Genomic DNA, 20,413 nt, shown 5'->3' with positions numbered 1-20,413 from the left:
ATTACCTTTCCAGATCAGTTTCTGACTAGGAATATGCACAATACTGTTAATAAAACTTTCAAACTTTAACATCTGAAGGCAGTCTTTCGGGATGGCTTTTTTTAAATATTTATTTCTGCAATCCAATTATTCTTGCGGTCTAATTTTTGCAGAATTAAATGTTGAGATATATTACCAGTGTCATCTACAATATCATTGATAAATATCAAGTTACTCTTAATCCAATTTTCAAAAATAATGTCAAAGACAATCAGTTTGTTCCCCAAAATTACCTGTTTTCTTATTTCTTTGAAGTTGGTAGTTTTTTTCGTTTGTTCACCGTCTGATACTACCCAAAATTGAAATACTTCTCTATAAAATTCTGGGATGTGTTTGATTTATTCTCGAATTTTCATCTTTTCAAAGTTTATCTAAAAAATATAAAACAATTAATACCAACCACACTGAGATATTTGAATGCAACCAACCTCCAGTTTGAAATATCATTTCTAATGAGTTTACCTACCCAATGTGCTATCAGAGACATAAAATAACTTTTATTTTATGTCGATCATGTGTACCCCCTTTCTTCGTATGGATTTATCATGGTATTTCCTTTAACCTTGTCTGGTTTAATATCCCAGATGTATCTATAACATTTACTTTTTACATCTTTTCTGAATTTCTCTGGAACTGTACATGCATTTGCCAAATATATACAAAGTGGGAGTTCGTAAAAGGGGTCATAATATAGCAAAAACAACATTTTGAAAAGTCCGGAAAAAATTAAAAAATATACTTTAACAAAACGCATTTGACTAGCAGATCGAACAACGGATTTCTTATTTCCATTGGCGATTGACAAATAAAAGGATCACAAAATGTAACAAAATGGATCTTCATTATATATTTTATTATTAACAGAAAACGATAAACTTCCGGAAAAGATGGTATACCGCAAACAAAAGGTGCAAAAATTAGAATACCATAGCCAGATTTCGACAATTAATGTCTTTTCAGTGATGTTAGGAATCGAAACGGTATGTCGAAGGCCATATAATTTACCTCAATTTAGGATAGACTCTTGTATTTAGAAGAGTCGAAGTACCGTAGGATGAACGGATCATATAAACCCAAAGGCAAATATATAAAAACCAAAACGAAAAAATATAAAAAAATCTAAATTAAAAATTATTTTAAAAACTTTTAAGGCGTTGGATAAAAATCGCAATTTTTATACCTGTGCAATGATGACAAATTTCTTGGTAAAGTGGTTAAAATACAGCAGAAACCATATTTTCCAAAAACAGCCCCCAAAAAATGAAAAAAATGATATTTTATAAGAACGCATTTAACTATCAGATCGAACAACGGATTTCTAAAACCCTGTTGACTGCCATTGGCGATCGACGATTAAAAGGATTACAATATGTAACAAAATGGATCTTCATTATTTATTTCATTACTAACAGAAAACGATAAAAAAAAGGTATACCGCAAACAAAAGGTGCAAAAATTAGAACACCATATCCAGATTTCGACAAATAATGTCTTCAGTGATGTTAAGAATCGAAACGGTATTTGGAAGGCCATATAATTGACCTCAATTTAGGATAGTCTCTTGAATTTTGAGTCGAAATAGGATGAACGGATCATATAAACCCGAAAATATAATACAATCATAAACGAAAAAATATAAACAAGTAATAATTGAAAACAACGTTCAAACGTATGATTGCGTTGGATAAAAACCGCAACGTTTATACGTGTGCGTGCAAAACAAATTTCTAGCTAGAGAGGTCTAAATACAGCAAAAACAACATTTTCCAAAAGACCAAAAACGTGAATCAGGGCTATCGACAACACTATATATTGTATTCATTTATGCCTTCATACTAGAATAATAGATATGAGCGAGCGTATAGGGTATACGTTCGGTTATCAGTCAAAAGCGCAAGATGGTTCTGCGGGAACATGACACCGCTATGACCTGTGGAAGTAAATGTGTCAAAAGTGTACAACATCATTTAAAGTACGGTGTATATTTGATTTTGAAAACAATACAACATTAAATGAAGAATTTACAACTAACAGTATACGTCCTTGACTAAAGTAACTGGAATGTAGGTTTTTGGTCTATGTAACGGCAAAATCTTTCAAACTTTCATCCAAATCGTAATTTCCAAACGTCGAAAAATTGCCCGATTGTGCTTGTGAAATAACCTCCGCTTTACGCCGGAATAATCGCAACATCTCAACTCTACTCTGCCAACCATATTTCAACTCTGATTCTTCTGAGTGAATAAGTAAGTCAATGTATTCTATATCACTCAATGGGTTTGGTTTGAGTGCGGTTTTATCGAGATCATTTATGCACTTTTTTACTTTCTTTAGTTTATCTTCTACTTCTTTTTTCAAGACTATGAATTGACTTTTAGCTTTGTGTAAAACAGCTGTCTGACATTTTGCTTCTTTCTGAGCAACTTCGTATTTTTCTTTCAGATTCTTGTAAGTTTTTTGTACTTTCTTATTCACTGCTTCTATTTTAAACTGAGCATTTCTATGTTTTGACCAGTGGCATTTTTGGGAACAAATTTCACAGTTTTCTGTTCCTGCCATTGCTATACAATTTTTCTTTCCTTCGTCATCCGCAATATCGCATGGGAAATGGCAAGTGAAATTGCATTTTAAGCAATTGGTCACGTATTGGCCTTGGTCAAGAGAAATCTCTGTCATAACTACTTCCTCAACCTCGTAATCAAAATTCTTGTTCGCTTCAATGTCAGTCTGATACCGTTTTAATATCTCCCCTTCTTGTCTAATGGTATTAAGCTGATTCATACCGTCTGTCACCTGCCGTTGCAGTCCTTCTATTGTTACTTCCAGGACATTTCGTGTACGAAGAACATCAGCTGACAGTTGTAAACTCTTTTTGTCGACTGTTTGTAAATGATCAAATAATCTTTTAAAGCTTTCTTCCCCCATTTTCCAGAATATTCTAGCTAATTTGTCTTTTGATTGCTCTGTGTTGGGTTCAAATAACGCAGAATTATTAAATTTAAAACTAGAATTCAGATGAACGTTTGCTTTCTTTAATGCATCAAGTACAGGAGGAGTTTTGCCATCAGCAAACGTACTCAACAGAAAAATGTTGCTTGCAATGTCTTTACCAAGCATAGATAAGATAGAGTCGAAAATATATTTTTGAGTAGGTGTTAATCTATAAATATTAGACTGTGCAACAAAGCAAACGCCGTCAATAGTTTGGATCCCGTTTTCATTTTTGAAGTGTAAAAGCTCATTGACCTGAGAAATAATTGTTTTATCTCTTTCTATTCCTCGTGTGTCCCCAAATCCAGGAGTATCGATAATATTTAACGTGTAATCTAAATTACCACAAGGCAAGCACGGTATCTTATAAGTTGTAATCCAGTCTGTTTGTGATACCGTCTACAAAAGAGAAAAGTAATGTCAAGTTTTGATTAAAAAAAGAAAAGAGTTATAGTATTCGATTTCAATTTCAATTGTTAATAATGCTAAGGGCGTAAATCTAGAGCCTGCATGGTGTGAAGGTGAAAGCAATACAATTTTTAATGCAATCCATTCAGTTAGTAACAAAGAAAAGAAAGTATGTGAACTATGTATTTAAATTTATTGACAATAATATTCCAGAATTTCTTTCAGATATAATGTAAACTGTATTCTAATATGACGGCCTATTATCGTCAACCAGTATAATCACAATATATCTACCTTTAGCGCGAACGCAGTAATACACAAAAACGACTGTTCCGCGTTACAACAAACTTATTTGCACTGCCAGATATTCTCAATTTTCGACATCAAAACCCCCAGTTTACGTTGGCTAAGATTCAGATACAATATATTTATCTCTATTCTACAGCAAAATAAACAAATCAGTACATTTCAATTTATTTTTCATGGTAAAATTTTCATAAAACTAAAATTCCGCGAAATGATGTTATTGTCTTGGCATGGCAACGAAACAATGTGATGTCACAAGTATGGTTCCGTAAACAAAAAATAAAATGTGAATACCGGGAGTTTTAAAGCTTCTTGTACGTCTCAGAACGAATAAAATTATATTGGAAGAAAATATATAAGTGAAAAAATGCGATTAAAAAAAATAATCATTGAAATATATGATATTACTAGTATTATCAAAATTGGGTAAAACGGAACAGCCAAAACAGTATCGTATGTATATAGGGCTTTCACGCTTAACAAAATTACAGAATTTGTCATATTGGAATCGAAATAAGTCATGGCAACTAACGCTCAGGGTAAAATAATCGAATATAAATGCCCAACCCATGGTTAAATGAAAACAAATCTACGGCTGCCATGAATTATTTCTGAATTAACCATTTCACTAAGTTGATAGTTAGTTACTTTATACTTTGATGTTGCTAACTGGTATTTATGACGTAATGACGTCATGATTACCTTGATGACGTCATCATAATTAAAAGTGCAGATATTTAAATATAGTCTAAAGTCAAAACACACCTTAAAAGATATTGAATTTCAGTTTAACAGTAATTCAAATGCAAATTTATAACTGTAAAAATCCTTGAAATTTAAGACTTATCTGCCCTTTGATCATGAATCTTTAAAGTGTAATGTATTCCAGTCAGCGTACACTATGGGATGAAAATGATGTAAATCTTCAATTTAGAATGGACCAAAAAATAAAATTAACACTCAAAAAGAAGGAAAATGTATTCTTAGAATACTTTTTAGTTGATTAATAATAAAATCATGAAGAATGTTTGGAGATTTTTTTTATTCTTTTGTTTTGTTGCCCATAGCAACATATTTTTCAGCAAAAAAATGTTTACAAAATTGTGTTCATATATAAAGCATGGTTACCAGGCACCTCAAACGGGTGTTTCTTTTATCAAGTGACTTTTATTTCATATTTCATACTTGTCGCCACTAAACAAAAATTTGACACTTTTTCATAGAAAATTTTAATGATTTTCTTAAATACCATTATACCTTTGTGCAACTGTATCTTTGGTATCTTTAGTTATTTCTACCGATCTTGGAAATATTTAGGCCAACATGCTTGAAATTTGGTAAACTTTGTAGAAATATAGGGATTGAACGGAAACGTGTATTATATTTTATCCTTAAGGTAGCAATACACATATAGAAGTGTTTGTTTTGCATTTTGCCCCGGTGAATTTTTTAAATAAAGGGAAAGACAAGTACCTGAAATTGAAGAAAAAATAAATTTGATGCTTGGAGAGTGGTTTTAAATTGCTAGGTATGATATTAGAGAAGAGATTGAACCCTGGTTTTCTCAGTAGAATTGTAAATTTCAGGTCTAAATTTATATCCAGTCTACCAATGACTCTTAAACTATATCAGCATTTGTTGACTGTTTTTCAATGGTGTAAATTTGCCTCGATTTTTTGAAATGTAATTTGCGGAAAACAGGAACAGAAAGATCCCCATTTTTTGGTGTTTTTTTTAGGCGGCTATCATTCAGTGTTGAAACCATGTATGTCTGATATTCATTGAAATTTTATAAAATGAATAATTTTAAGCCAGTACGGGGGTGTCCAACAGCAATTTTTGAAGTAAAATATAGAAAAATAAACACCAAATGTTTCCATGGATACTGAACTTGTGCAATTTTGCTTTAAGTGTTCTTTTACAGATGTGAAATCTGCTGAGATATAGGATTCTAAATATGTATACATGTTTGGGTATTCTTGTAGCATTGGCTATATCCGTTTCAAAATGCATGCACATGTTCTTGAACTTAGAGACCAAATTGCAGCTTCATTTGCTAACTGTGTATTGCTACCTAAGAAGATTCTGCTCAAGTTATATCCACCGTGTTACTCCTAATAAGGTAGCACAATACAAAGATTTTATAACTCCAACTCCCAAGTTTTAAAATGTTGTAAATTTCTTAATAATGCTTGAAAATTTATAAAAGTGGTAGTTTTGGATAGCTAACAGATCACTCTTTCAAATAAATGCAATGTTAGCATTATGCAACAATTATGTAACCAATTATAATGTTAACTGTATCTAAAATATTTTTCACCAAATTTCCACTTTCAAATGAAATTAGCTTCTGCATAGGTATCCCTAGAGGGTTGATTTTATTATATGTTGTTCCTATGGCCATTATCTACAAAAGAGTGTCTCAGATTTCAGATAGAATGTATAGAACAAATTTTACACCTAATTAAACATTATCTTCTTTTATGTGGTTAGGATGTTTACACTAATTAGAGATTTATGAGAGAATGGAATACAATAGAGACCATCTGAGACACCCTTGTGAAGCCCATGATGTGTTGATTAAGATTTCGTTAAATTTTTCTGTATAGTTAAAGAGATGATAGAGCTAAATTCATTCAAGTGAACTTACCCAGATTTTGCCATTAATTACATAATAATTGATTACATAATGATTGCATAATAAAAATATTGGATTCATTTAAAAGATTAATCTTTTATCTATCTATATATACCTCTTTTATTATTTTCTATGCATTCATAAGAAAGTTACAGCATTTCAAAGGTTAGTGATTGGAAGTAAAAAAATCTTTGTATTGTGCTACCTTAAATAAGCTGATAAATTAATAGTAATGATAATAATAATAATTAAAAAAAAAACATTGGTCAGTGCACAATTAAGTGTCTTTTCACATCAATTAGCTAGTTCCTGTTTACTGAAAGTTGAAATTGGCATCCACTCATCATTTTCTTGCATATATAAGTGGTTTCTATATACTTTTGTGTGAAATAAGGGAGATAATGTGCTACTTCCGGTGAAGTAAATGTCATTTCCGGTCTCATATGATAGCTTCTCTCACACTGATTCCAAAAATATATAGTTTCTATATACTTTTGCTTGTAAACCAGGAGATAATTGACCACTTCCAGTTAATCAAAAGTCACTCCCAGTCTTTAGTGGAAAGTTAGTGTATTAAAATTAACAAAATATATGGATTCTGAGTACTTTTCCATGAAAAAGTGCAAATATGGCTACTTGCAGTTTTCTTAAGGTCCCGTCTGGTTTTGTTTTTTTAAGGTCATATGTCACCCAATCATTTGTCAAAGGTCATATGGCTTTATCATGAACCAGGTTGAAGAAATAATCAATTAACTTTATAATTAGATATTTCAGGGGCACTATAACTCCTATAAGATGCCATTAGATTGTTTCAGGCCAAATGTAAAATATCCTTATTACAATAAAGCAAACATTTTGCACTTGTTCTTTTATACATAACTTTAAAAGTGTTGGAGAACATGCAAAATCAAGGAAAAATCAAAATTGAGAACTTGACTTTGACTTTTGACCTTGACCTAATTTTCTAGGTTAGGACATAGGGGCCTCAAATAAAGAGATTCCATGGTTATAAGGTTAACGGTTTATAAGTTAAAAAAACATACCAACAAATTTATTTGGTCAAGGTAGATAACTCCTATAAAATTTCATCAAATCGCTTCGATCCAAATAAGCCAAAAATTTCTGAGGAAGGAACGAACAATTTAGGAAAAGAATTTTGTATATATATTTTTTTGTTACGAAGGAGATGCACACGTAGGCTAAACAGTGAACTCTTACAAAGAAAATTGTTCGTCTTAGCAGGGTGAAATTTAAAAGCGCATAAACTGTATGATACAAATTAAGAAAAAAATAAGCGACATATGGCGAAACAAATGTTTATCGCAAGAACAAAATTAGACGGGGGAAAAATTGAAAAATAAATAATCAGAACAAATACAATAGGTATTTCCTCAGAAAAGTGGAAAGACCTAATAATAATATTAATAATAAGTGATTAAACATCACGCAACAGCAGATTGTCTAGCTAATCATTTTCGTTATCTTAAGTATCTTAAATTTTATAGTTATAAAATAATAGAGAAAAACAGACAAATCGTCATGTGTGGGAGATAACTCCTATAAGGAGTGAATCGACGAGTAACAATATTAGACTTATTTGTAGATCATCTTCTGTTTTTATTTTTTTGCTTTTTGAAGTGTTTATATATATCCCACGATCCTTTATGACAAAAATTTAGTTAATCTGCAATCTTCATGTCTAATATATCATGTACTGTGTTACAACTCTAGATTATACTAACGAGGAAAGGGAATACTAGGCCACCGAAAACTAAATTTTAAGATCAGACTCGGTGGCTGAGTGGTTAAAACAACTGGACACATTGAAGGCGGTGTTGTATTGGTGATATCCCAATAGCATGAGTTCGAACCCCGGTGAGGGAAGAACAGAATATTGCCGATTTAATATTTCATGCTGATATTAAGAGTCATTATATATACAGAATGTGTTTCAGCCTTGAACCCTGAGCGGGACAAATTTGCCATTCCAGAATCGGCAAATCTGACTTTGCTATTTTACAAGATATCAAAAATATGTTTTGCCATAGTGAAAGATAATTAAAAAAAATAAATTTCCCCATGTGTCCTTACATGTCAACGTTGTCACTGTTGTCACCACAGCTGATTAAAAGTACATTTCCCATGGAAAATTAAAAAATTCCCATCGGAACTACAATTTCCCATGATAAAATTAGTAGATATTTCCCTCCTATGGGAAATTCTAAAATTCCCTTGATTTTTTGTTTTCCACTCAAAAGTCTGATATTATAGTTAAATGATTGATAGAAACTCTACCGTACAGCGGCTGATTGTACAATTTGATTCTCTCACCTTTGTTTAAGAAATAATTGATGCAAGCTATACTTTATTGTAGTTTAAAATGGGTAGGCATTATATATATTCGTGATTATTTTTGCCCGAGCGATAGTGAGGGCTAAAAGAACACGAATATAATGCCTACCCGTGTTAAAACTACATAAAGTATAGCTTGCATCAATTATTTCGATTCTGAATAGGACAATTAAGGTACTTCCTATGTCCGATAATTATAAGTGTAAAAGCGTTTGTGTAGGCTCTTCCATGACCCTCCCTTTTTTGTTTGTAAAGAAGCAAACGGCCGGCACTGTGATTTTTCAGAGGGAGGAGTTTGAACAGCCAGCATGAACGGTTGTCGTATCTAGGTCAAATATGTCAATTTCAGAATGCAACACATGACAGTCATAATCAATGAATAAGTAACATCATGTGCACCATTTAAGAGTTTGAAAGTGTTTTAAAGTTTAAGCCTCGGTCACACCTTACCGGATAGCTCGAACGGACACCTAACGGATAACTTTTTTCAATCCGTTCATGTTCGTTAGACGTCTGTTATTATCCGTTAGACGTTCGTCCATATCCATTGCATGTCCGTTAAGCGTACGTTTTGTCCGTCGTCGTCCGTTCTGTCCGGTGGAAAATTTTGAGCATGTTCAAAACTTTGAACGGACGTCCAACGGATAAAATGTCAGTTTCGTTTCCGTTTTGTATCCGTTACATGTCCGTTATACATCCGTTGGGGGTATGGAAGATAAATTCACCAACAGACTTCTACCGGACGTTAAACGGATAAAACGGATGCTAAACGGATCTGAAACGGATAAATGCCAATTGAAAAATTTCGCGTCAGAAATGCCAATTATTGGTATGTCAGATTTCTTAAGGTTCATGAATTCTTATTATTCATAATCGATCTTAGAGTAAAGGCACGTCTTCACAATCAAGCAGCTCTTATTCAGACCAGACACTGCCCTTTGGCGGCATTTTGAAGAATAAACCAAAACCAATTACACAGAAACATTTTGAATATTTATGCGATTTACATGTATTATTATTGTCTCTTTTAATTTTCCGTATATCTTGTTTATCCGTTTTAGCCGGTACTCTTCCGTTAGGTGTCCGTTTTATGCGGTACTCGTCCGTTGGATGTACGTTCGACATCCGTTCTGTCCGTTACGTTTCCGTTTCTCGTACGTTGCATATCCGGTGTGTGTCCGTTATGCATTCGTTACACGTCCGTTTTATTCGGTCAGTACATCAACGGACTCCCAACGCATAACAATTTTGTCAACGGACAACTTTTATTTTCATCCGTTAGGCGTCCGTTCGAGCTATCCGGTAAGGTGGGACCGAGGCTTAAGGAAATATATTAAGTGCATGATAATTTGATAATGTGCAAACACATTTTATTGGATTTAGAGCATGGGTTTGTTTACAAAGCGAAAAAAGAACGTCATATTAAAATTTCGATCAATAGCATCGTGCATTTCATGTTATGTTGTTCGCTGAACTGTCAAGAATCAGCCTTTGAATTCCAGAATTTAATTTAAGTATAAAAATTATAAAATCTGTTTTAATCTATATACATAAGAAATCACTAATCGTGTTTAGGTTGCACTTTATAAATACAGCTGTTTCTCAAACCACGCCTCTTTTGGGGAGATCTAGAATATTCCCAATCTAATTAAAAACCGATCTCTCATCGCTACTGTTTCTGATATGTCGCGTGGGAGATCTAACGAAACCCGCTTTGAGGTCACATGTGAGTGACCTCGTAGGTGTGTCTTTTTCGACCAATGAAATTGAGTCTTCCACGATCTTGGAAGTTTAACGTAAGGCAAAGTGATGTAACTCATTTTATTTACGACGAAATCGTCAGTCAAAATAATTCATAAACTTTTTTGATTGGCTTATCAATAGGTCGTCAACTCATTTGCATATCTTTATAAATTCATAACTTTTAGTTCACTCACATGTGACCTCAAAGCCGGTTTCGTTAGATCTCCCACGCGACATATCAGAAACAGGAGCGATGAGAGATCGGTTTTTAATTAGATTGGAATATTCCCAGTTATGCTCTTTGTGTTCCATCTCATAGACACATAACTTGGGAATGTTACCAGTGAATATACATGTACATATTGTTTACATTGAAATCTGTGTTAACCCTTCATTCGAGGTAGGGGTAGTGAAGAAAGTTAGTGTCAGTTTAAACTCTGAAAAGTTCAGGGCATATACACGTTGAAAATATGCCGCACAGCCCTATATTTTGAAAAAATTGTAGTGCATATGAACTTTCAATTCTAGGATAAGATTTTTCTCAAAACTTCATAGTAAAAGTGGCACAGTTTTAGTCGTAAAAGGAGTTCCTATGGGAAATTGCATTGTCAATATTTACAGAAATGCAACCTATATAGGGTGAAAAAAGAGAACATTCAGAATTTAACCAAATTTATTTTATCTCACAGATTTTAAAGAAATTAACTCAAATATGAAGTTTTATAAATATTTCATGAAGATTGATAGAATCTTGGGCCTTAGATATGATGACTCAGCATAAATGCACAGTTTACAGTATGCAAAGTTTACTTAAAGTCCTTAATACAAAATTAATTCATAATGTTTGCATATTTGTAAGTTAAATTGTTAAGAAGTGCTTATATTTACTCTTTGCTGTCATTGAAACTCATCGATCTTTCCTGAATATTATTTTTAGGGTGTGTGTGCTGTCAATAACCAAAAAGTAAGCCGTAACACCTAAATCTGCTTTTTTGTCACCATGGCATTAAAAATACAAGCTAGAAATACAAAAATATCTCAACAAAACTTAAAATAGTGTGTTCCATCCTGAATATGTACTAAGTATTACAAATTGCTAGAAACAGCAGAATAATTTAGGAAATTTGAGGCCCAGGGGCAAAAAACATAGAAAATTGCCTACCCCATGGGTCATAAAAAAAAAATTTAACTTGTAAATGCTATGATTTTATGATTTTTAAGTTCTTGATATAGAAAACAATAATACATGCTTGGAAGTTATGCAAAAATCAGATGTTGGCAGTCATCTCTATAACATTTTAGGTGAATTTATATCTCAGACTGACATCTGCATACATCCAACTATTGCAAATATGGCTTTGTTTGACAATTTTACAGTAAGATGTCGAATGGAGACAGAGACAGTATTGGATACTTTATATAATCTTGAATGTTGTAATGATTGACTGCTAAACATTACATTTATAGTATTCTGATATGCTTTCAGTATGTTATCAAGACAGTTTTAAACAGGTTCTAGGCATTTTATATCAGAAAATATGCAAATAGAGTAAGCTGGCAATAATTAAAGTCTTGTTTTCAAATTCTTCTAAAAAATTGAAACAGGGGAGGGGGTATAAAATGTTCAGTAAATAAAACTTAAGAGTATACACAGTGATTTCTTTAAGGCTTTAATTCTGATAAATGAGTATTAATGTGAGAAAAACTGATTTTAGAGAGTTTTCTATTTGAATAAATGTTTGTATAGGTTGCACTTTGTAAATACAGCTGTTTCTCAAACCACGCCTCTTTTGGAGAGATCTTGAATATTCATAGAAAATTAATTTTGTTTGCATACTGGTTCCAAGTCATGCTCTCTGTGTTCCATCTCATAGAGACATAACTTGGGAATGTTACCAGTAAATATAAATGTGCATATTGTTTACATTGAAATCTGTGTTAACCCTTCATTCGAGGTAGGGGTAGTTAAGAAAATTCGTGTTAGTTTAAACTCTGAAAAGTTCAGGGCATATAAACGTTGAAAATATGCCGCACAGCCCTATATTTTGAAAAAATTGTAGTTCATATGAACTTTCAATTCTAGGATAAGATTTTTTTCAAAACTTCATAGTAAAAGTGGAACAGGATTTCCTATGGGATATTGCATTGTCAATATTTACAGAAATGCAACCTTTTAAGATTGTTTAATTCTAGTTATAATCCTATATTTGCATGAAATTGACATCATAATTATTAATAATGTACTTATTCTTTTTAGTCGACATAACTCGATATGCGCGGTTTTCGCCACCAGAAAGATGTGACCTAACTTTTTAAAAGTTTATTTCATTCATTTGGTCAAATTTTCTAATGATATGTGTTACTCAATGCTCTTCAACTTTATAATTGATTGGCTTTCTAACTATTTTCATCTGAGCGTCACTGATGAGTCTTTTGTAGACGACACGCGAGTCTGGCGTTTCAAATTATAAGCCCGATACCTTTGATAACTATTTTCTCGTCTACACAATTTTACTTTTATTGCGTTTCATTTTTGCATTTACAAGAACGGATGAGGATTAAATATATACTTTATGGTATTGTATACACTTGAACACTTGTATTTTAGCCGTAGGCTGCCTTCGTGTAATTTATAGTTTAAAGGAATACGAATTCTCATAAATCTTCAATTACTAGTTATGGAGAACATACATAAACATACTCTGGCTATTCATGCAACAGAATAACCTCAAGAGGAATACAGTTTCCAATTTTAATCCACCGATAAGCAAATTAATTAAAGAATTTCGGTCAAAATTTTAATGTTCAAACCATACATTTCTTTTTAATTTTCTCAATCGTTTACCCAAAAATGTATACTATATTTTATATAATATGTTTGGTTTACTCGAATTTTGTTTATCTGATTTTTTCGTTTGTGTTGAGAAAATATAATCATCTTTCCATATCTTTGGTAATTTTTGTCTTTAGATTACAAGGGCCAGTTACACAAAGCTGTCTTAGGACTAAGAAATGCCATAGGATGGTCTTACGACATATCTTAGTCTTAAGTGTGTTTCTCAAAGAGGTCATAAGAACATCTTTTTAAGTTGGTCATACCGTTAGGACTACACGAGAGGTGTCTTATGATGGTTTTAGGGAAGTCATAAGTTTATTTATATCAATAACACACATTTTGTGTATTAATTTTGTAAATTTTCTTATTATTTTCTAATTATCTGTTTTCCTTTTCTTGCTTATAACTTAATCTTTGTAGGTTGGTTTCTATCAGGATTTGTCAACTAGGAACGTTCGATGCATTGATATCAAGAATGCCCGATTTTATCCTTTAACTTTAGTCTAACCGATACAGTGACACATTGATTTCAGCTCACTTGTACGAAAACTAATCTCAACATTTTATTCTTTTTCTTAATTTTTATATTTAAAGTTTCATATGTTTATTGGTGTATTATTTAAAGATCATATATATAAAGTACACTTATATTTTATAATAATTTTGCAAATTATCTTATTATATTAAGGTTCCACTAATGTCAAAATATAGGAGACTTCATAAACATCTAAAATTTGCCTGTATTTTTCAACCTATAATGAATAAAGTCCTAAACTATGGGAACATATGCTCATTTGAACATACTCAACATATACACACTGTGAATATTGTAAATAAACTTGAAATTGTTATGTTTTTCAGAATATGTATTGATTAACGAGTTTCAGTTAATGTCATGTATCTAGATGAACGAATAACGAAAGACAATACAGAAATTGAACAAATATTTAATAGAAACATATGTACGTGACTAATCAACATTAGCTGTACTGCATTAGATGTAACAGTATTCGTCCATGCCAATTTTAAACAAATCAAGTCGTCTCGCAGGCCTCCAGAATTTTTGGAAAATTTAGTGTTCACCCCAAAAACCGGTTTGGCCACAACATAATAATTTGTGTGTAATTTGTGTATTTACAATTTCCACATTGTGTACATGTTAAGGATGTTCGAATGAACATAATTATGTTCCCATAGTTTGTGACTTTATTCGTTTTAAGGTAAAAATAGGTAAAGATTAGATGTTTATGAAGTGTCTTATACTTTGACTTTAGTGGAACCTTAATCAATACGTTTAGAATACCTTTAAAAATTTATGAGAAAGACATACAACATTTACATGATTTTTTCCGTAAATCCATGTTTTTCAATATTAATTTGAAAATTTAGAGAACTTGCGACAGATTTATGATATCTTTGCTAAGATCATCCTAAGACAGCTTCGAGACGAGGTCTGAGATATGTCCAATGATAGTCAAAAGAGGATCATAAGACATGTCCTGAGACATATCTTATGACAGGTCTAAGAATAGCTTCGTGAAACCGGCCTCGGGTATACAACTACTCTGCTGGTGGACTATTAGTCCCCGAGGGTATCACCAGCCCAGTAGCCAGTACTTCGGTACTGACATGAACATACGGATTTTTTGTGTTATTAAAATTTGCTGTAACAAAATGTTAGAAATTATTATAAATTAAGGAATGTATCTCCCTCATGCAAAGCTCTGATTCCTTTCACGGATTTGGCTATACTTTTTGGACCTTTTGGATTATAGCTCTTCATCTTTTATATAAGCTTTGGATTTCAAATATTTTGGCCACGAGCATCAGTGAAGAGACATGTATTGTCGAAATGCGCATCTGGTGCAAGAAAATTGGTACCGTTAATTTTATTACTACCACTGGGTCGATGCCTCTGCTGGTGGACTATTAGTCCCCGAGGGTATCACCAGCCCAGTAGCCAGTACTTCGGTACTGGCATTAACATACGCATTTTTTGGGTTATTAAAATTTGCTGTTACAAAATGTTAGAAATTATTATAAATTAAGGAATGTATCTCCCTCATGCAAAGCTCTGATTCCTTTCACGGATTTGGCTATACTTTGGACCTTTTGGATTATAGCTCTTCATCTTTTATATAAGCTTTGGATTTCAAATATTATGGCCACGAGCATCACTGAAGAGACATGTATTGTCGAAATACGCATCTGGTGCAAGAAAATTGGTACCATTCATTTTATTAAAGGTAAAAAGCGTCTTCTCAATTCTGGTCAGGTGTACCAAGTCAGGAATATGACAGTTGTTGTCCATTCGTTTGATGTTTTTTGTCATTTGATTTTGCCATGTGATTAGGGACTTTCCGATTGAATTTTCCTCGGAGTTCAGTATTTTTGTGATTTTACTTTTTAAAAGCAGAAATGTCAATAAAGTAAAAAGCGCAAACGTCTTACTGCTTCCGTCAAGATCAAGATAATACGTTGTCCGATCTTTCGCGATACATTTTTATGAAAAATCAACAAAATCCAATGTGTAATAAAATGAACAGTTTCAAGGGGAAAATAACATTTATTTGACCATTCTATCTGACACACCAAATATTTAGTTTCAAATATATCATCAAATATTGGAATGCGATCATTATAGGTACAATTTGTTATCTTATTTTAATGAATCCCATAGACTTGTATTGCGTCTTTTACTTTTGACATAAAGTACTGCATATCTTCTAAATCTTATTGCACATTGTTATTGAGAAAGTTGAATCATTTCGACAAATATAATTTTTTTTCGGATTTGTTCTGCGTTTTGAAAATACTGCAGATTTTTCACAGTTTTTGAAGAAGAATTACAATAAATTACATTAAATTCGATAGCAATGCTTGGCCATCGTTACGTATTCTTTAACAATCTTTTTCACGATATACCGAATGGCAGTCGTGAGTTATTGATTAATTACGAAACATCAATGGGCAGCCACTTTAAAATCGATAATGCCTAGATGAGAGTGCTACACGATATACCTGCAATCTTCGATAAAATTTGTAGAATGTGAATTTTACGATAAATTGCAGCAAACAATCGGGGCATAGCATTATTTTTTCGGGAGGTTACCACATGAGATAATCAAAACTATAGTGCTACACTATAGTAACTTTAAAGACGATTTATCGACTATATCAGTAGCATTACAGGAATGTATACGTCTGGATGACGTGTTGAACAGCCTAACAATAAATCTCACACATCCAAAAAAGTTAATGCCAGTAGCAGGATCCAACTTACTCTCTTTTAATAGTAAAGAAATATATAACTTCGCAGAACGAGAAAAAAAATCTCAAACAATGAAACTATAGTCAATATTTTTGGCATGATTGATTAATTGATTGCTTAGACTTCAGTCGCAAATATTTCAATTCATGTTCAGGGTGAGTACAGTCAAGTTTACAATATTTACATATTAGGTAGTTCCTGTAAAAGAGGCCTTCCTGATTGTAGCCTAGGTCGGAGAAAGTTGAACTGACACGGGGAAAATGAGGGTATATAGGATAGGGACAGAAACTTAGTCTTGCAATAGCCCATAAGGGTTTTACTGTCGGTCGGAAGAAGATCGGCTCTGGTCATAAAACTCTACTCAGTACTCCAGTATTTTGATTTGTTGATTCCTGAGTTTGAGTACATAAATCGTGCTCGGAAGTTTTATGACTGCAAGGTCAGGAGTGAACATATTTTTATTCCCCTGTCACTCTTCTTTTTTTTAGAATGAGAATAAATACGGAATCCGACAAACTGAAATATCAACAAATTCTCTTATATATTTATCCTTTCTCCTTTGAAACTGATTGTTGACAAAAATACAGTGCAATAGCCAAAAACAAATCACTAATCGAAAAAGATGTTTCGATAGGATGCAACAAATCAAAACTTAAAGAAAAACCTATCGTCTTCATTTGTTCAAAATAAATTTTTGATAGCCGACGCAAACATAATTCTAAAGATAATATTAAAAAACTATGCGTAAATGAAGTGATTTATCTTATACGCCTACTAGCAACTGTATGCATGTTCTTAACTGTAGTTTGATCATACCTCATCGCCACTATGTTTCTTTTCATCTTGTGTCATGTCAATCAGCGAAAACCGAAAATCATCTTCCCATGATACATCAGTTATATAATTAATCATGCCATCTATTAATGTGCTTTTTCCAGATCCAGTAGAGCCAACTAGCATTATTGTCCTTTCATTGAAGTCTATTGCTGAGGATTTTGAGGATATACCGGTTTCTGTTTAGAGCAAATGACAAAACATATGGATGTACGTCATTTAACATATTTACCAACATATTTATGTATGCTACATATATGTTGTACATTTCTTATTGATTTATGTACAACATATTTATTCAGGTCACCAAATTGCTTATTCTATGTACGCATACTACATAAATGATACTTTTTCAAAATATTGTATGAAAAAAAAGACTCATTTCACAGCCTCTGTTTACGTTTCATACTTAAATCTGTTTTTTTTTCTTAACTTATTGTCTAGTAAGACAACTAACGTGTATTCGGTTATTCGTAATTATAACTAGAGGCTCAAAGGAACTGGTGTAGCTCACCTGATATGTTTATTTACAATTGGTCCATGAAATAATGCCACCGTAATACTTTTGCTTTAGTTTCAGAGATATAAGCCAAAAACTGCATTTTTAGCCATGTCTGACATGTTGGTTGGCAGACAGGGTCATCAGACACCTTTTTTTTTTTTAGCCTAGATACCCTAATAATGATTATGGCAAAGTATGGTTAAATTTGCCTAGTTTGTTTCAGAGTAAAGACTTTTGTAAAGATTACAAAAATGTACGGAAAATTGTTAAAAAAAATAATTTAGTGGACAATAACTCCTTATGGGGTCAATTGATTATTTTGGTGATGTTGACTTGTTTGTATATCTTACTTTGCTTGAATATTATTCCTGTTTTTAGTTTACCTCTATCTATAATAATATTTAAGATGATAACACAAAACGTCAAAATTCCTTAAATTACCAAAATCACGGACAGCAACCCCACCCGGTTGTCCAATTTGTCTGAAAATTTCATAGCAGATAGATCTTGACCTGATAAACAATTTTACCCGATGTCAGATTTGTTCTAAATGCTTTGGTTTCAGAGATATAAGCCAAAATCAGCATTTTACCCCTTTGTTCAATTTTTAGCCATGGCGGCCATCTTGGTTGGTTGGCCCAGTCATTGGACACATTTTTTTAACAAGCTAACCCAATGATGATTGTGGCCCTGTTTGGTTAAATTTGGTCCAGTAGTTTCAGAGGAGAATATTTTTGTAAAAGTTAACGACGACGGACGACGACGGACGACGAACGCCAAGTGATGAGAAAAGCTCACTTGGCCCTTTGGAATAGGTGAGCTAAAAATGGCTATAGCCACTTTTAGGCACATAATAAAGCATGTTCAGCGCTCATTAATTGGTTTACTTTTAGCAATATGTTCTTACATAACTATTTTATTGCATATATGACGGTAAAATGTTTTACAATTCTGTGGGTGTTAATAAAAATTTTGAAGTCATATGAAAGAGGTTTCCTGAAATTTTGATGCGCGATTTTTATAACAATTATTACGAATCCATATCACACAATCGACAAAAAATATGTCATACAGTGTAATCTTGGCCAACACTTTATTGTCGAAGTTTACCGAACGATATGACCTTTATAATATACAATCAAAACAAGGCGATGTTTTTGTTTTCATATGTTCTGTAATAGTTATCCCACGAGGACGCGGTGTGTCAATGTAAGATCATCCCGATGGCCGGAGGCCAGAGGGTGATCTAACACTGACACACCAAGTCCGAATGGGATAACTATTTTACATCCCAGCTGTTTAGATTAGACGAAAACCCATTTACAATTCATAAAATCTAGTTTAGAACGCCACACAACCATTACAATATACGTTATATATTACTATATAGAATATACTCTTTATGACCCCCGAACACGATGTATAAATATGAAACCATGTCAACTCGCCCCACTGGCCAATCGGCCCACACTAAATCGCCACTTTCTAAAAAATCGCCCACTCTTGTTTACCAACTTGCCCCATTTATGAAAAAGGGTAAACCTGGGGTCACACATTTACGATTTTAACTGCCGTCCTTGACAGAAAAATTCCCGATTAAGATTTGTCAAAAGTCTGATCAAGATCCTGTGAATCGTGGATGAAAATTCAAACTTTAATTAAAATTTGTAAAACAAATAATTGAATCACGACAACAATCAGATATTGTTCAGGAAGCGTCGATATTCAACCGTTTCCAAGCGAATTTATCCCGATAATCCCGTTCTCAATCCGCTTCTGATCCAATTTGTATCTTTCGCCTGGTAAAATTCGATCGAGCCTGTCACGACTGCGTCCCGATGCTACCGAATGTAATCCGTCAGAAATCAGACAGTGACCAGACAGTGATCCGACGCTGACGGAAGTTATCCGTTCGAAAACTGTCGGCATACTCGGGATGATCAGGCACTGTCGGAACGTAATCCTACCACGGTCCGCTCTATCGCATTGCAAACGGCTTTGTCTGGTCTTAGTCGTATTGTATTCTGTAATTGTCGGGACTCTGACGTGGGTATCATTGACGAATTTCGTATTAATAACGGGACTGTTCCGGAACGGTTTCGGCAAAAACGTTTCGCAATCGACAAGATCTGGATGCAATCTGGACTCAATCGGCAGAAAAAAAGCTATGAAAAATTTCTCCAGATCATTCCCGTTTCACAGGACACCGTCCAGAATACACAGAACATTGCTATGATTTTTGATCCGATACAGCAGAATCTGTCACGACATCGGAACGATTGTAATCCGACTAGACAAAATCGGCTGAGTTTCCCTAAATGTTGCGGGACGCACATAACTGTCGGGGTGCTTCGCCGAACTATTCGGACCCTTCCCGACCCGTAGGAATCTGTTACGAACTTAAACGACTGCGTTCAGACAATGATAGGACATTCCAGATAATTGAGGACAGTAATCCGACTTTTTTTCACTTTTCGTGTCGTTTCGCTGTCG

General features: G+C 33.2%; 1 protein-coding gene across 2 annotated transcripts in view; it reads right to left on the bottom strand.

Moving 5' to 3' along the window:
- Window positions 1-897: 897 nt before the first annotated feature.
- LOC143072958 (fibronectin type III domain-containing protein 3B-like) overlaps window positions 898-20,413 on the bottom strand; it is a 52,434-nt gene continuing 32,918 nt past the window's right edge. For both annotated transcript variants that reach the window (XM_076248140.1, XM_076248139.1), the window contains exons 5-6: window positions 17,401-17,597; window positions 898-3,429 (exon numbers count right to left, since the gene is read on the bottom strand). In XM_076248140.1, the coding sequence (XP_076104255.1) occupies window positions 2,116-3,429; window positions 17,401-17,597 (1,511 nt within the window). In that variant the 3' untranslated portion in view covers window positions 898-2,115. The remainder of the gene's footprint in view (window positions 3,430-17,400; window positions 17,598-20,413) is intronic.

This window comes from Mytilus galloprovincialis, chromosome 4 (assembly GCF_965363235.1).
Source record: "Mytilus galloprovincialis chromosome 4, xbMytGall1.hap1.1, whole genome shotgun sequence".
Taxonomy (NCBI): Eukaryota; Metazoa; Mollusca; class Bivalvia; order Mytilida; family Mytilidae; genus Mytilus; species Mytilus galloprovincialis.
Note: the sequence above shows the minus strand (reverse complement) of the source record. Positions and strands in the feature narration are given on the sequence as shown.